This window comes from Ostrea edulis, chromosome 10, assembly GCF_947568905.1.
Source record: "Ostrea edulis chromosome 10, xbOstEdul1.1, whole genome shotgun sequence".
Classification (NCBI taxonomy): domain Eukaryota; kingdom Metazoa; phylum Mollusca; class Bivalvia; order Ostreida; family Ostreidae; genus Ostrea; species Ostrea edulis.
Genome location: NC_079173.1, coordinates 13,303,232 through 13,319,753, shown reverse-complemented (window position 1 = coordinate 13,319,753; position 16,522 = coordinate 13,303,232). Strand labels below are relative to the sequence as shown.

At 34.7% G+C, this 16,522-nt stretch overlaps 1 protein-coding gene and 1 long non-coding RNA gene across 2 annotated transcripts; one reads left to right on the top strand and one right to left on the bottom strand.

Moving 5' to 3' along the window:
• Window positions 1-348: 348 nt before the first annotated feature.
• On the bottom strand, window positions 349-2,865 carry LOC125666838 (protein Fer3-like). Its single transcript, XM_048900165.2, has one exon. It carries the CDS (start codon window positions 2,625-2,627, stop codon window positions 1,950-1,952), a length of 678 nt encoding a protein of 225 aa, XP_048756122.2. The 5' UTR covers window positions 2,628-2,865; the 3' UTR covers window positions 349-1,949.
• A 6,873-nt stretch (window positions 2,866-9,738) lies between these two features.
• Window positions 9,739-10,696, top strand: LOC130050966 (uncharacterized). Its single transcript, XR_008799351.1, has 2 exons — window positions 9,739-10,274; window positions 10,364-10,696. It is a non-coding gene; the product is annotated as an uncharacterized LOC130050966 (long non-coding RNA).
• Window positions 10,697-16,522: the final 5,826 nt, after the last annotated feature.

The following is a 16,522-nucleotide window of genomic DNA, read 5'->3' as shown; positions in this document are numbered from 1 at the left end:
TTTTGCCCATCAATAGAAATACCTAAGTTAAGCATTCTAAACACTATACAAATAGAAAAATAAAATTTGAAATTTGAAATGTTCTAGTTCAAATCGTGTCCATGCTGATTTTGACTATGGATTACTCCGTTTACCTGCTCAAGATATAGGGCTCATGACGGGTGTGACCGGTCAACAGTGAATACTTACTCCTCCTAGGCACGTGATCCCAACTCATAGTACATCCAGCGGTCCGTGTTTGCCCTTCTCTTAATTTTGTATGATTCTTTATTAGATTTTTTAGATTGATCACTGTTCGTTATCTTCCCTTTTTCATTTGTCAATTCGTTTCTCGGCTACAATCATTAAGATTGTAAATTTCAAATTTATTTAATCAAAGTACAGGCATCATGTACATGTAACACTAACCCATAACCCATGACATGAATGATTTTTTTATTTCTGAATTTCAAATCACACATTATATACTAGTAGTCAATTCACTCTATGTCATACATAAGTTATAGTCATTTCATTAATGCACGTATTAGTCTGTTTTATATACGCATTATAGTCAATACATTTATGCACGTATTATAGTCACATTTTCACACATTATTATAGTTCATTCGTCCATCAGAGTCAATAAATCCATCCACACGTGATATTCATTTTATCAAATTATAATCATTTTTACACAGTTTAGTCGCTTTATCAATACACTTTATAGTAAATCTATCCATACATACACTATATAGTCAATTCATTTATACACATAATATAGTCATTTTATCAATACATATTACAGTGAATTTATTCATACACAACATATTTTAATCACTATATATGTGTATATAACTTCATCTATACACATTATAGTCAATTCATTCATATATATATACATTATAGTCAATTCATGCACACATTATACATATAATTACTTTATCCATACACATTGTAGTCATTTCATTACACACACAATAAAGTCACTTTATCGATACACATTTTGGTCAATTGATTATGTACATATTATAGTCACTTTATCTATAAATACATACCAGTAGTAAATTTATTCACACATTTTATAGTAACTTAATCCACACATACATTATAATAGTTAATTCTACCACCGTTATTGCAAAGATCAAAGGAAAGCCATGACCATTATTCTACGATATACATGCATACGTCGATAACTGATAATTCAATTTTGTATTCATGAAAATTAATCAATAAATGCAAAAAAAAAAAAATATTTATAAATGATTGAAGAACATTTGTCATTCAATATAAATTAACCGTCTGCATTCCTAGATCGACACACATTTAAACAGACGTGGCGATGCACAGAAACGTTAACCCTCTTCCACGTACATGTGCACAGTTTTCTTGGACTATGTATTCAAATCATTTGATATAATCCGTCGACAATATTAAGTTAAATACTTGAAACCTCACCTTTGTCGTCAGCAAAAAACATGTGCGCGTAGTCCGTTTCGGAAACTACATGACGTCACGGTGTCTTAATTCGTACGTAGCTGTATACGTAAACGAATAGAAATAAAGTTCTAATGTTTTCGTGGATGATGTAGGATAATCGCCTCGGATTTTGTATTTCAAAACAGCATTTCTTAACCTCGGAGGTTATCCTGCAACACACACGAAAACGCAATCTTTATTTCTTAAGTAATACACTAGCGGCAATAAAGAACATCAAGGTATACCCACACAGAAAGTAGTATTCATCTGTTTTATGTATAATTGCATCTTACACTTATCTTCACGCTGTTCCATACATATATCCATGTTGTAAAGAACATCTGCATAATATAATTTTGCTTTAGTCCATCTCTTCAAGACCGATTTGATTTGTTGGTAGAATTTCACATACCTAGTCATTTCATTCACCATGAACCATTCTTTTTATTACTTGTTTTCATTTTTTGCTCTAAATATCACAAACCTTCCTTTCACTTCTCTATAGATTCGTTGTTATAATACGGACTACTACACGTGTGTTCCCGTTTCATGGAATTGTAGGCCTCGCTTTCTTCCGTTTTACAGGGCCTTAATTTAATCGTTTGTGGATCTTGTCCTTCAGAGACACCTTTCATAAAGGTGATATAAGTCATAGCCAATCTTAATGTTTCAATTCGAGAGAGTCTTTTCTCGTAGTTAAACGCGGGAAGACGCTTACGTAATTCGTCAAAAGACTCGTTTAATTGAAACATCCGCTTTCTTTCTCGAACATTAGCAGCTCTACGCTGAGATACCGATTGGACTCTTTTGCGTTTCGGTTTTCCGTTTTTGCCAATAACATGATGTCCCCCGGGAGAAGAATTAGCATAGTCAATCACTTGTGAAGAGTCTGATGTGTTGGTATAGGTCACTGGGTAGGCTGGTACTCCGGAGTGAATACCGAGATCTCCAGCTGGCCAGTATGAGGCATTCTCAAGTTCGTTCTGTTGTACTGATGAATATCCAAAATATGGGTACTGCGGCATAACGTCTGGTTGTCGGCCAGACTCAATCGCTGGATGATGGAAGTCATTGTAACCGGTGTATACAATGCCGTGAAAGTTCGTCCCCTCTGGGTACACTGAAGTCGCAAACCCCTGTATATGCGACTCCGTCGATGACACATCCATGATGATATGACAGTAGTGTGGGTTCTTACAACTACTCACTCTATATCTCGATAAAAATGCTTTAAAATATGTTTTCGTAGACTGTTTATGTGCATGTAAATTTATAATGCAGAGTCGTTAAAAAGTCCATACGAATTAAAAACCCGAATATATCATGAATTTCATAATTTATACAAGGCAAAATGTTGGCTATATCGATAAGTTGGCAACAGGTTTCGGCTGCGGAAACAGATTTCCACACTTCTATTGGCCTCCACTCCTAAGCCTCACTTGGTCATCAATAACGATTGACGAATTTTGTGTAACATGTTTGACGTCTGGTATTCAAATGTTTCAATGATTTCTTATCCTCCCCAATGCATGCATCTTTATAAACGTTGTTATAAATAACAGTTTTGTGGTAAATTCACATCTCATAGAGGTAAAACAGAATTATCAAAACGTGTGCCTATAAGTGTGTTACTGATCACATGACATTACAATGTACTTATCGATATATATATTGATCCGATAACTATTCATTGATATTCATGTAGAGAAAATAAAGTTCCATTCATATAGAAGTATCGCGTTCATAATGCAGAAATGTGAACACTTTATAAACTCTCCTTCTAGGCTTCCTACCCCTGGTGTTTCCAGAGGTCCGTGTTTGTCCAGATCTCGATTGCCGGTGTATTCTTTATAGGATTTATGAGATTGATCACTGTCGTTATCTTCAAACCTAGTACGCTAAAACAGGTAGTGACTGCTCCTTTGCCAAACGCACCCCTATTTAGAAGTGAGAATCACAAATCTATCGGATACGACTTTAAAAACGGAGGTCCCGTGTCGCGGCAGGCGTTGTCACGTTAAAGAACACTCATTGCTAGAGGCCTGAGCGCTAAGCATAGGTATAAATTCGGGGTACTTCAACTACAATATGTGACATCTCAATGTTAGTGAAACGTAAAACAAACATACAAAAACTGTGATAGAATTCTTCTAGAACTACGTCGAAAGCCTCGTCTAGATGAAACATCCGCCTTCTTTCCCGAACATTAGCAGCTCTACGCTGAGCTACCGATTGGACTCTTTAGCGTTTCGGCTTTCCGTTTTTTGCCAATAACATGATGCCCCCCCCCCCTTCCCCCGGGAGAAGAATTAGTATAGCCAATCACTTGTGGTGAGGCTGATGTGCTGGTATAGGTCACTGGGTAGGCTGGTACTCCAGAGTGAATACCGGGATCTCCGACTGACCAGTAAACCGCTGCGTGCCATGGAATTTACCCTATCAGTACACCAAAGTCGCAAACTCTTACATATGCGGCTCCACGTATAACATATATGTACATGTTCCCATACCGAGAGCACAAAAACGGCACCAGTTTTGCCAAACTTAACACCTTTTATATCGAGAGTATCATCATTAAAACAACTTTATCTTTTGCATGATTTTTTTACATGTGGTTTTTCCTGCGTGTGCAAGGCTAAATTGTAGAATGGCTAAAGTTGTTACAAAAATGAGAACTTGAATATTTAAGAAATAAACTTCATTTTTGTAATATGCATGGACTGCGATGGTTTACGCCTACATACATGTACTTCATGAAACGCGTTAGAGCTTCATGCATAGTATACCTGCGTGAAACATTGCTGTTCATACCATCATGTGTTTTCTAAAACAGAATTTATTTCCTGTATGTTTATTTATATTCTACGATTGTATTTTCATTTCTGTCAAACATTTCCAAGCCGTTGAAATAGTAGTAATGTTTATCAAGATTCATACGCACATCATTCACATTCATGAGGAAATGGCTATCATTTCAGTTGGTAAAGATATCGAAGGCAAAAGCCTTGGAAATGTAAATATTACACCTCAAATTAGCGATACGTTGTCTACATCGATGTGATGGCAACAGGTTTCGGCTGCGGAAACAGGTTTCCACACTTCTATTGGTCTCCTCTTCTAAGTCTCACTTGGTCATCAATAACGATTGACGATTTATGTGTCACATATTTGACGTCCGATACAAAAGACAAATGTGAAAAAAGCTGTATTTTTTATCAAATGATATAATTCTATTCTTTAAAGAAATAACACGCCCTACCTATCGTTCTTTATTGATTTGGCAACTATTTGTAAAAATTCACGCAAAGAAAATGATAGCGTATATTATACTTGTATCGATATGCATGGAAAGGTACAGCGGTCATAATGTGATGGAATTGACGTTACTTCTCAAGGGTTCAATAAGATACATGTAAATCATATCCTTTCGACCAGATTTTGTCAAAACTCAATAAGCAATTTTTGATTTACTAAAATAAAGTCTGTCATTAAGCGCAATACAGTTATTAACCATTCATACGTTTCGTTGGAATTAATTAATGTCAACGATATTTTCGTAAGTGAATGATTGAAATGAACTTACAAAAACGTTATGAGTGTGTGTTATTGTTATTTCCCACTCAAATCAGAGTCAACATCAGAAAATAGCACATTTTCATTCAACAGCATGATAAAAATACACCAAAACTGGTTTAAAAACTGACAAAATTTTAATTTTAAATAGTTTCACAAATCTACTACTTTATAAATACATACAAACTAATTCTGGATATCAAGGAAATCAATGCATAATAGACATGCATTCAATAGAGAAATATATACCGCGTAGGAGTTATTGCCCTTGACAAATTTTCGCAGTATAAACACATGTACATGTAATTGATATTTAAAGAAAAGTTTAACCCTTTTTAATATCAAATTGTTTACCACGTTTTTTTTAAAATTTATTATACCCAGTGAATGAAATTCCTCCAACCAAAAGAGATATTTCTACCACGTAATGAAATAAAGATTTGCAAAAACCATTGACACTATATACGGAGCTACCTGAACTTTGCAATTTGAAAAATCGACAATACTCCTCATATGTTCTTGTAAAATTCTATTTGATGAGAGAAGATGGTTACATAAATAACTTTGATTAATCAATCTTCCCAGACCTCATCAAAGTATTCCTTTGTGTTATTTTTTATAGCTAGTTGTTTATTAACGTCATACATAGATTTTATGCAGGATATCAGCCCATTCTATGAAATACATCTATTTGCACATTTCATACTATATATATAAAACATCTAGTTTAAAAACGGATGGCCCGTGTCACAGTAGGTGTGGCACACTAAATCGCCCTCACACTACTCAATGGCCGTGAGCGCCGAGCATAGGCCTTTGAAACCCTTCGCCGGTCTTTTTGACGTCTCCATATGAGTGAAAAATTCTCGAAAGGGATGTTAAACAAAGTACAATCAATTAATCATCAGAGTTTTCACACCTTCTGTTCTAACAGAAGATCCAAGTATGAAATCTCTTTTAGAATATGTATCATGAATGTGGGGCTTATTAAAACAGAAAATATCAAAATCATTTAATAAGTCTTATACCATTTCACATTCCCATAGAATGTGCTCAATAGTTTCAGTTTCATTATTACAAAAGGTACACGTCTGTGTCTTATGCAAAAAGGAGTTTGTTGATAGGATTGTGTGGTTAGTTCGAAATTGAAACCATTTAAGTTTTGTTTTCCTAGTATGTTTAAATGGGAGGGAAAAATATTCCCCCACTCTTCATCATTCAAATTAAATATTTGATTCCATCTAGTTTTTCTTGATTATTCTTTAATATTTCATTTAGTTTTTTGGTTTTTTTTTTTTTTTTTTTTTTTTTTTTTTTTTTTTTTTTTTTTTTTTTTGGTTGCTCTAAGTAAAGAGTGCATACTTTGTGAGATGTAGGGGCCACATACTTTTGTCAAGGGATTATTTATCTTTTTCCCCTAATCTTTTATTGCAGCTAGAATTCCATTATATTCTAGGCAATGTACTTTCATCCCATATGTTGAATTGAAGGTATTAAACTTCCATTTCCTTCAGTTGTAATTCTAAAGGATTAGGTAGTGATGCAAATATATGGTTAAATTAATTCAAATGCAATGTAGAAATCAACAACAACAAAAATGAAAAACTGTAAAACTCGAGTGCAAACCCATAATACCTATAGATATATACTGGTCCATTTTGGTTTCCCTTTGAGGCCATCCATGTGCATCCTTGACATTGAATGTACAGTACCTCACAAATTCAATCATAGAACATACATTGTAACAAAGAGTCAATCACGGGGCAGTGCGTGCCCATCACTATCTAATGGCTATCTACATTACTTAAAAGTATACGTGCGTCATTCACCATGAAGGTCAATGTTGAAATCACAACTGTCTGACGGTAAAGTATCGTATCAGAGTTGATATATGAATTGGATGGTGTCAGAATGGTACCACAAGTGCACCCCGCTTTTAAAATTATCCATTAGTCTTCTCATTAAGAGTTTTTCATGAACGATAAATGTCATTAAAATTCAAGACTAAATCCTAGCAAGGTACATTCAACCTTATTGATGGTATACCCAAACAATGGTGACCTTATCAATTAAATCATCAAGGCCACGAGTTATAAACTAGGATTAAATCACTTGTAAATTTTTAAGATGCTTTTGTATTTAGCTTCCCAACGCATCGGTTACCATAGTACATTTTAGTTTGACGTAAAAATATGATACAACTATAATCAGTGGCGGATTTAAGGGGGGCGCAACTTCCCCCCCCCCCCCTACATTTTCAAATTTTAGGTAAATCGTGGTATCTTGTTTAGAAAAATGTACTAAACGATAAAAGAAGCAATAATTTCTTCCACTCCCGGAGAAATAAATGACACAATCTTTTGATTTCTTGAATTACTTTATTGGAAGAACTTAATTTTTTCGAAAACCCTTAAAATTTGCGTCATTTATTAATTTCACCTTATAAAAAATAATAGAAAATAACACAAATTACTAAATAGGAGACATATTTCAAGCCCTATAAAATTTGTAAAACGCAGGAGCTTCCGGGGGCTTCACCCCCTGGGCCCCCACTTCAAGGCGGTCCCCAGACCCCCTGCCTCATAAAGGTGGCGTCCCCCGTAACCACAATTCCTGGATCCGCCCCTGATAATATATATATATATATATATATATATATATATATATATATATATATATATATATATATAATGCATAAAAATACCCCAAAGCTGATAGAGTATACTCGACCGACTAGTACCTTCAATTCTTCTACAGAAACTAGTCGAGTATACTCTGTCGGCCTTGTGACTTATTTTTTTTTAAAATATAATACTACTGTTCGAACGAGTTTCAAGAACTGAAGTGAACTTCAATCTCACGCTAGATAAAGTTAAAAACAAAGAACGAGTTAACTAGTCAGTATAATTAAGCAGTTTGTAAACTCGTTCTAATGATGGGTCATAAATAATATTTCTTATCTGGAGGTAAGAAGCTAATAACTAGTTTGAACTGTGACAAAAATAAAAAGATTTTTTAAAAATAATAAATACTGGCGTTACATGTAAAGTAAAAGGAAATAATTTGGGAACTAAGTATGGGTATCATAAATGATAAATAGATAAATCATTAGAATATATATATAAATCAGAAAAATTGACTGCCAATGATGGTGCGGTTCCAGAAAGTAGAAGTAAAATATATATATAAATCAGAAAAATTGACTGCCAATGATGGTGCGGTTCCAGAAAGTAGAAGTGTAGAACAGACAGAACAACACTGAGTGGGGAAAGCTTGGTCACATTCATCCTGGTGAAGTCATTGAGTTTGTCCATGCGACTGGGGCGGAATGACTTCAGTCTATGCATCCAGAATGTCTCCTTGTTCTTCCTCTACGGTTCAGTGATTGTTATGGTCAATAACCACCAATGTCATGCATTCCCATTTGTGTCCGCGAGATTGAAATGCTCGGCAACGGGTTCTTTGACCCTTTTAGTTTTAAAGGTGGACCGGTGGTTATTGATCCTCCACCGTAGGCCCCCAGTTTCACCTTGGTATTTTTGGTCACAGACTTTGATGCTTATGAGATAGATGCAGTTGTCCGTGCGACAGGATGTGTCCCCAAGAATTCGGTAGCATCGGTCGGTGACAGGGCTCTTGAAAGTGTATGTGCTCGTGCTGTTTTCACATCAGGCATTTACCATCAGAACAAGTTAAACCGCCATTGTGCAAACTTTTAAGAATTTTCCAATTTGGTTTGCACCACCATGTCTTTAAGATTTCTGGGACGTCTGAAGGCAGCCATGGGAGATTCCTTAAAGACCTCGGCCATTCTTGGGTTAGTATGAAGAATGGGAATACACTTCTTCCGAATTTTGTTTAGGTCTTTCAAGACCGGTTGGTACGTTGTAACGATAAGAACGTACGTACCGATTTTTCTTTACATTGTAGTAGAAGTTGTCTATCGTGTTTTGACATCTCATCAATTGCTTGCACTTTGGGAGCTTCATAGCCTTTCTTGCACATATGGATGCTCTGTTTATGATGACGTGCAGGAATGGAGCAAACGCGGCGGACTCTGGTGGCAAAACCTTTAGGTACTCCTTTGAACGTATGGGAGGTTGACTGCATGGGAGTCAGTGGATTTGGCTTGAACACTGAACTCGATATTTCTATCAACAATCTTAGACGTGGTATCCAGAAAGATGTTGCTGGCTGTGGAAGTGTGAACTTAATGGAAGAATGAAATGCATTGGTTAGTTCAATAATTCATCAAGGTCTCTGCTACTTCCTACCCATTTAATATCAATGAATCGTAACCAAGAGACTCTTTATTGGTGATCGTATTAGTAGGTTACGTTGAAGTTGATGATATATATATATATATTATATATATATATATTATATATATATATATATATATATATATATATATATATATATATATATATATATGTGTGTGTGTGTGTGTGAAAAAATAAAATAAAATATGACAACTCGTCTGAAGATTTTTTTTTTTTAATGAAAGCGCTTATGTTTTACAATGTGTTGTCATATTTTATTGAATTTACCTTTTATATTTAAGAAATAAGGTATCATTTAAAAATATTTATCGGGATATAAATACGGGTTGGTCACGTGATCAAATTCCATAAAGCCCGAAGGGCTTTATGGAAAATTTGATCATGTACCAACCCGTATTTATATCCCGATAAATATTTTAAAATGATACCTTATTACTTATATTTACATTTTTGATCGGTAACATTACTGAATTGTGTTAACAACACGTTTCCATACATTTCAAATTGTTGACGTCCACAACGAAGCGTCATAGATGTTCAAAATGACGACAACACAAAACAAAGTTCTATAAAATGAAGAACTGTTTTAATTATTAAGACGCTAGAAAGCAAGTATATCAACATATACTTATACATTAACTCGGGAGTATATAATGGAAAACTCTTCCATATGTCTAATTTTAGGGGGTGGGGGAATTATGATTCAAACGGGGATGCGCAGTGTTACACTTAGAGTTGTGATGCGCTTTGACTTTTGAAAAGTGAAGACGTTGAAGACCGACTTTGAAAGATATTCTGTGGATATTACGGAGTTAACAGAAGACTGAGATGGAGGAACATGAAGAACAGGGCGGCAGTCGTCAGGTGTAGGCAAATCATTTATAGACAGGACAGAGGACGCAGCTCAGATGAATCTCCGGAAAGAACTGAACATCGCAGAGAATGTGGAACTGCACGAAGGTAAGGGACGGTTTGGATTTGGATATGTAATTGTTGATAAACATGAGCTCACTGAACGCTTCTTTTGACTCGATAATTTTTTGTAATAGGTTTTTAACGACGCCTCGCTTCGATGTCCCGACATAAACTTGGAAACCGACATCAAGCACCTATGGCTGCTGTGGCACGGAAGCAGTGTGGTGTGTAGGTCTTAATGCACTTTGACGACTTATCGGCCATACATCCTGTGAATGACCTTTTTGCTAAAGCCTAATGTCATCGTCTAGCAGTAGGTACAATTCCGCATCACCGATGACCAGGGTGAAGTTGTAGCAGACGAAAGGCCTAGTAGGCTAGTAACTAAAGACATTGTTTACAGAAATGCTTTTATCAATTATTGATGAAAGTCCACTGCTTGGAATACAAATAAAACCGTAAATACATTTTGTGATGTTGATTTCATCTATTGAAAGATTTCTGTAGTAAGTGAGAGCGATTGCTAGATGTGTATTGCCTTAGTAGAAGTAGTACCTATTACCTACTTTTAACAAATGTTCATACGCACAGCCGTGACCTCTGTTGACCCCGTAGTAGATTTATCCAGAAATAAATACGTATTGCTCGTAATAGTGTTATGTAGCAGAAAACAGTTGCAAATGTAAATATATATATATATATATATATCGATGATAAATTCGTGCATAAATATGCAGGCATGTAGCAACGTTTTTCAATGTGATGGTGAGGGGTGTTGGCAAACAAAACAATAATTCGACAAGTCAAAAATCTCTTATTCTTGTCAGCATTCCGCAACTTGGATGTTTATGGCCATTTTAACAAAAGCCGTCCGATGTATTATTTACATGGAAGGCACATATATTCTGTCACAAAAAGTAGGGGGGGGGGGGGCTTTCTCCAATTATACACACCTGTAATGAAGTGTGTTTGATAATTCTGCCTTCAAGCAATGGTATTTATTTATATTCTTATACCCACTGACTTTTTCATATGGAATACATGTCTAGATTTTGGTTGTATTTTATAGCTTCTATTTTGAAGAAAAAAACCATGTGGTACCTATATACACCAGTTTGTTTACGATTAAGGTCGCTCGTTCATCATATCTCCTTCATTGTCCGTAATAATATAATAACACGCTATCTCTGTCGCCATTTCGAGGTAGATAAAGTATTCCCAGGTTTAAAATCCACAAGGCTTTTCGCGTGCCAGGTTTAATTATAGGGCGTGACATTTATTCATGATATAAATTCTTGTATCACAGACAACATCGTACATATCTATGTTAAGATCGTGCTGTTAATCCAAGGCAACATCGCAGCTCTGTTTCCATGTAAATATTAACAGAAAGAAAATGTTAGGTGTAAAAGTTTGTCATTTATTTAAAATGAGGAAAAAATGTAAGTCCTAAAAAGAATACGGAACGAAATTGGCTGGGAGACATCTCCTCATTTTGACTAAAAATGCAAGATATTAAAGTATTAAACAACAGCGTTCTCCCAGCTACAATATTGTTACAAAAACCTAACGCGACAATGCGATAAAATACAATATGAATCTTTATTGGAAACAAAATTGGTGCATAAGAAAACATATGTATACAATGTAAGTAAGTAATTTTATTCATTATAGTGACATGTGTACATATATTCATACATCCAATTTTATCACAATATACAAATCAATAAACACCCGGCCCGTCGGGCCTATATGCCACTTTAAACGTTGATATAATAATATATAATGCAAATAATTGCGCATAATAACATTTTCTATAATTATATATACATACATGTGTATACATGTATAATAAGTATATAATGTATAAATGTATATAACAGCTCTCTTCTTCTGCTAAATTGGATTTTTTTTTCAATTTTATTTTTAGCTGTAATTGATATAGGTCAATATAACAACTTGCAATTTGCTGTCATTAACTGAATATATATCTAAGAAAGCAAATATGTAAATACAATATATGAACATAAAACGTGAAATTGTTCAAGAACTTTAGCATAACAAAATTATCTTTGTAGAATACCAAAATTTGCAAACAAACAGAAATTTACAAGACAGCAAATATGACAATTGTGAACATTACATGTAATTAGTAAGATTAGAAAAAAGGAGAAACATAAATATTTTCCGCTTTATGAAGGATAGCGCAAACTTATTGCCTTGTTCGGTTAAAATCATTCAATGTTTTTGAGTGATAAGTGTAAATTATCAATGATTATTGTTATAACATTAGAGGTCATAAAATGAATGTAAGCTTTCTTCATAAGTTTATACACTGTACATGTAACAGAGTTTGAGAAACAGCTTTCCAGAGCAATTATTTACAGCATTATTTTTGGATCGCTGGTTTGGACGTCATACCGTTGCTTTATGGGTCTTTATAGTAAAGTTTGTGTATGCCTTTGTTCAATTATATATTTTTTGCAATGTGATATAAGACACTAGCATCATTTACTCATGTCTTCACTGTTTTAAGAATGTCAAATAAATTTTAGAATCCCTATACTACATGTATATATGCTCCATGGGTTAGTCGGTAAAAGAATTTGTGTCATGTTGTTTGGTTAAATAAATTAGACCTACACCACTCCAACAACAAATATATCCATGCGGTAATATTCATATTTCCACTGTTTTTACACATTCTGTTGATAGACATTTCCTCATGAATGTACTGCAGGTGTAAACAATGCATGAATGAATCTTGATAAATATTGTATTTGTTTTATTGGCTGGCAATTCCGACAAAAATGAAAGTAGAATGTAAATATGAATTTCGTTTTTGAAAATACATGTAGTTATGGATTGCTACCCATCACGCCGGCGTATACAGCGGCTTGACATCAACACATATACAATGTATAGATAGCTAAGGAATGGAAACCCTTTCTCCTGATTTCATTACTTGATAAATTCGCTTTTAATATGCATAAAAATCTGACAAGTCAACATGAATATCTCATAAGTCGACATGAAAATCTGACAAGTTAACATGATTATCTGACAAGTGGATGACAGAAATACACCACCATGAAATTTATATCAGCAATCAGAAATGAACATTTGTAGAATAGGAACATTCGCTGTGTCACTGGAATTATTCCCCACATGAATAGAATGACATTGTAAGGAAAATGTTTTCTATTGAATTCATACATTTTCTTTTACGTTGCTCTTTTCGCTGTCCAATTATTGCTTGACTCAATGACGTGCATTTAGATCGTGTCTGAAATTGCTTAGAAATTTATTCAATAATCAAATATATATAATATATAATGTATATTTACTAAACTTTCGGTTCAAACTTTTCATTATATTTCATTCAATGATTACCTTGATGAATTGAGAGAAACACAAATGAAGATACATATAATTTTCCATTACATCTTCATTATTAGACCGTCTTCCTTTTTACAGAGTTGACGTAATTCACAGTCTTTGGACTGTGTACATCCTCTCTGTTGTGATTGGTAGAAAATACATGATGTGAAAATTTTCTTAATTTCCATTGGTTAAAATGCCGTTCTTTCCAAAGTGAGATAATTTTTTGTGATCTAATCTATGTACGAATTAACAATTTAACAAGATTTTCAACTAAACGACATGACAAAACGAACAAAAGAAAATTGCAATTAATAAAATTGACACAACTATTACAAGGCATTTATAAGATATTATTCAGAGAAATTATCTCATTTTGCATAAAAACAGAAACACTCGTTTTTCTTTTAAAAGGTTTGTTTTGTTTGGGGAATTTTCTATTTGGTTGAGTCCAGTGAGGATCCGGGTTAGAATAGGTCCTCAGTACCCCTTGCTTGTCGTAAGAGGTGACTAAATGGGGGCGGTCCTTTGTATGAGACCGCAAAAAAAATGAGGTCCCGTGTCACAGCAGGTGTGGCACGATAAAGACCCTGCCCAAAGGCTATAAGCACCGAACATAGGCCTAAATTTTGTAGCCCTTCACCGGAAATGGTGATATCTCCATATGAGTGAAAGATTCTCGAGAGGACGTTAAACAATATTCAATCGGTCAATCTATTTGGTGATGCTAATGACTGCAAACAGTTTTCTGGTCACATAAAGCTAAGAATTATATAAATATGATAAAACCTGTCCACAAACAGTTTTCTGGTAGCAAATAATTATATAAGAATGATAAGACCTGTCCACAAAATAAAGTTCACTAGTGTTTTAACAGCATACAATGTGTAATCAATTATTAAATGGGTAATAGGGGTTTCAGTACAGGGGTTTCAACAGTCTCGATTGAAGTCAGCAATTCGCAAATTCTATGGTCGTTATAACGATCTAGTTCGTCAATACAACCTCGCATTGGGTCAAATGGTGTCTGACGTGTTTCATACCGATTGTTAAGCCGTTCTTGGCACACTGATTTTGACTGCGGATAACTCCGTTTACCTGATCAGGATATAAGGCTCACGGTGGGTGTGACCGGTCAACAGGGGATGCTTACTCCTCCTAGGCACCTGATCCCACCTCTGGTGTGTCCAGGGGTCCGTTTTTGCCCAACTATCTATTTTGTATTGCTTATAGGAGTTATGAGATTGATCACTGTTCGTTATCTTCACCTTGCATGTACATTGCTACCATTTTTGTTTATATATCAGTGGCATTTGAAAATTGCGAATCAGGACAATGACATTAGATTTAATTTACATGTTATGCTGATTTTAATCTCTCTTACTGTGACTTTACACTTTTTGTATCAGGTTAACTTAATTAAAAGCTTTTGCATTTTTATACATTTCTGTGGTAAAAATTATTCTATTTTTTTTATGACAACTTTCACATTTTAATAACAATTATTAATCTTTTCCATTGCATTAGCATACGAGATGGTAGCTGCTTCCTATTAATGTTGTCGTGGCATATCTTTTGTGATGCAGGCGTTTGCGCACACCAAGTCAACTGAGTCCATATATATCGGTGTGTTGTCAGTGAATTTGAAACTGTTATGTGCTATTGAACTGTGACTGAGTTTGTGAAACTGTGACTGTTGTCAAAATGATTGCTATTTTCACAACTCCAAACAGATTCCACAGTTCTAAATTAACTCAAACTGATTCCTTATGTATTGTGTTGCCAGTGAATTTGAAACTGTTCTGTGCAATTGAACTGTGATTTGATGAAATTGATTGGTGTAAAAAAAAAAAAAAAAAAAAAAGAAGAGTTTTTATCATAACTCATTGCATAATTAAGCTAAGTATTGGATTAATTTAACATACTCTAATTAAGTAACCATCTGCGGTTAACCAAGGGTGGTCAGTTTTGCATTTTGTGTTGATGTTTCATTTTGTGTGGGTTTGCCCATATGTGTTATTAATGCCATCCCACAAACTCTTGCTTTAAAGTTTAAACTGGTTTTGCTTGTCTTTTTCTCTGTATAAATAAATAACCACACCACACAATTATTTAATTATAAAACCACAGCATGAAAGGTGAAGACAATGAACAGTGATCAATCTCATAACTCCCATAAGCAATACAAAATAGAGAGTTGGGCAAACACGGACCCCTCGATTTACCAGAGGTGGTATCGGGTGCCTAGGAGGAGTAAGCATCCCCTGTCGACCGGTCACACCCGCCGTGAGCCCTATACCTTGATCAGGTAAACGGAGTAATCCGTAGTCAAAATCAGTGTGCCAAGAACGGCCTAACAATCGGTATGAAACAAGTCAGACAGCATTTGACCCAATGATAGGTTGTATTGGTAAACTAGATCGTTATAACGACCATAGAATTTGCGAAATGCTGACTTTAAACAAGACAGTTGAAACTCCCGTACCATCAACGTGTTTGTCAGTAGCCTGCTTCGATTTAAAAACTGACTATAAGCAGAACAAGCTCTTGTATATCGAATCAGTTGTGAAATCTAAACACCATATGCAGGTGATAACATAAATATAGGAAGTTGACGATGGAGAAGCTGAAATCATAAAGTTGTCATAAAGTTGAGTTGTTCATTTGCCGTTAATATCTACTTTCAATAAAATATCTTAAGTATGAAGCAGAAGTGGAGGACTCTGTGGTGTCTTTTATTTCGAGTTCAATGGAATATATTGAATCGACATACATGTGTGAATGAAAATTATTATTGGTAATAGATAATACGTCGTCGATATATCTAAATGTCGAATTGAAAGCCACAGCAAGAATCTTTTTTCTTCTTACGTAGAGGTTTTTGAATAAATTCTGCTTCATATGAATATAAA

Excerpts from the sequence above, each read along its gene's own strand:
- LOC125666838 (XM_048900165.2), bottom strand. The coding sequence starts at position 2,627 with ATGGATGTGTCATCGACGGAGTCGCATATACAGGGGTTTGCGACTTCA.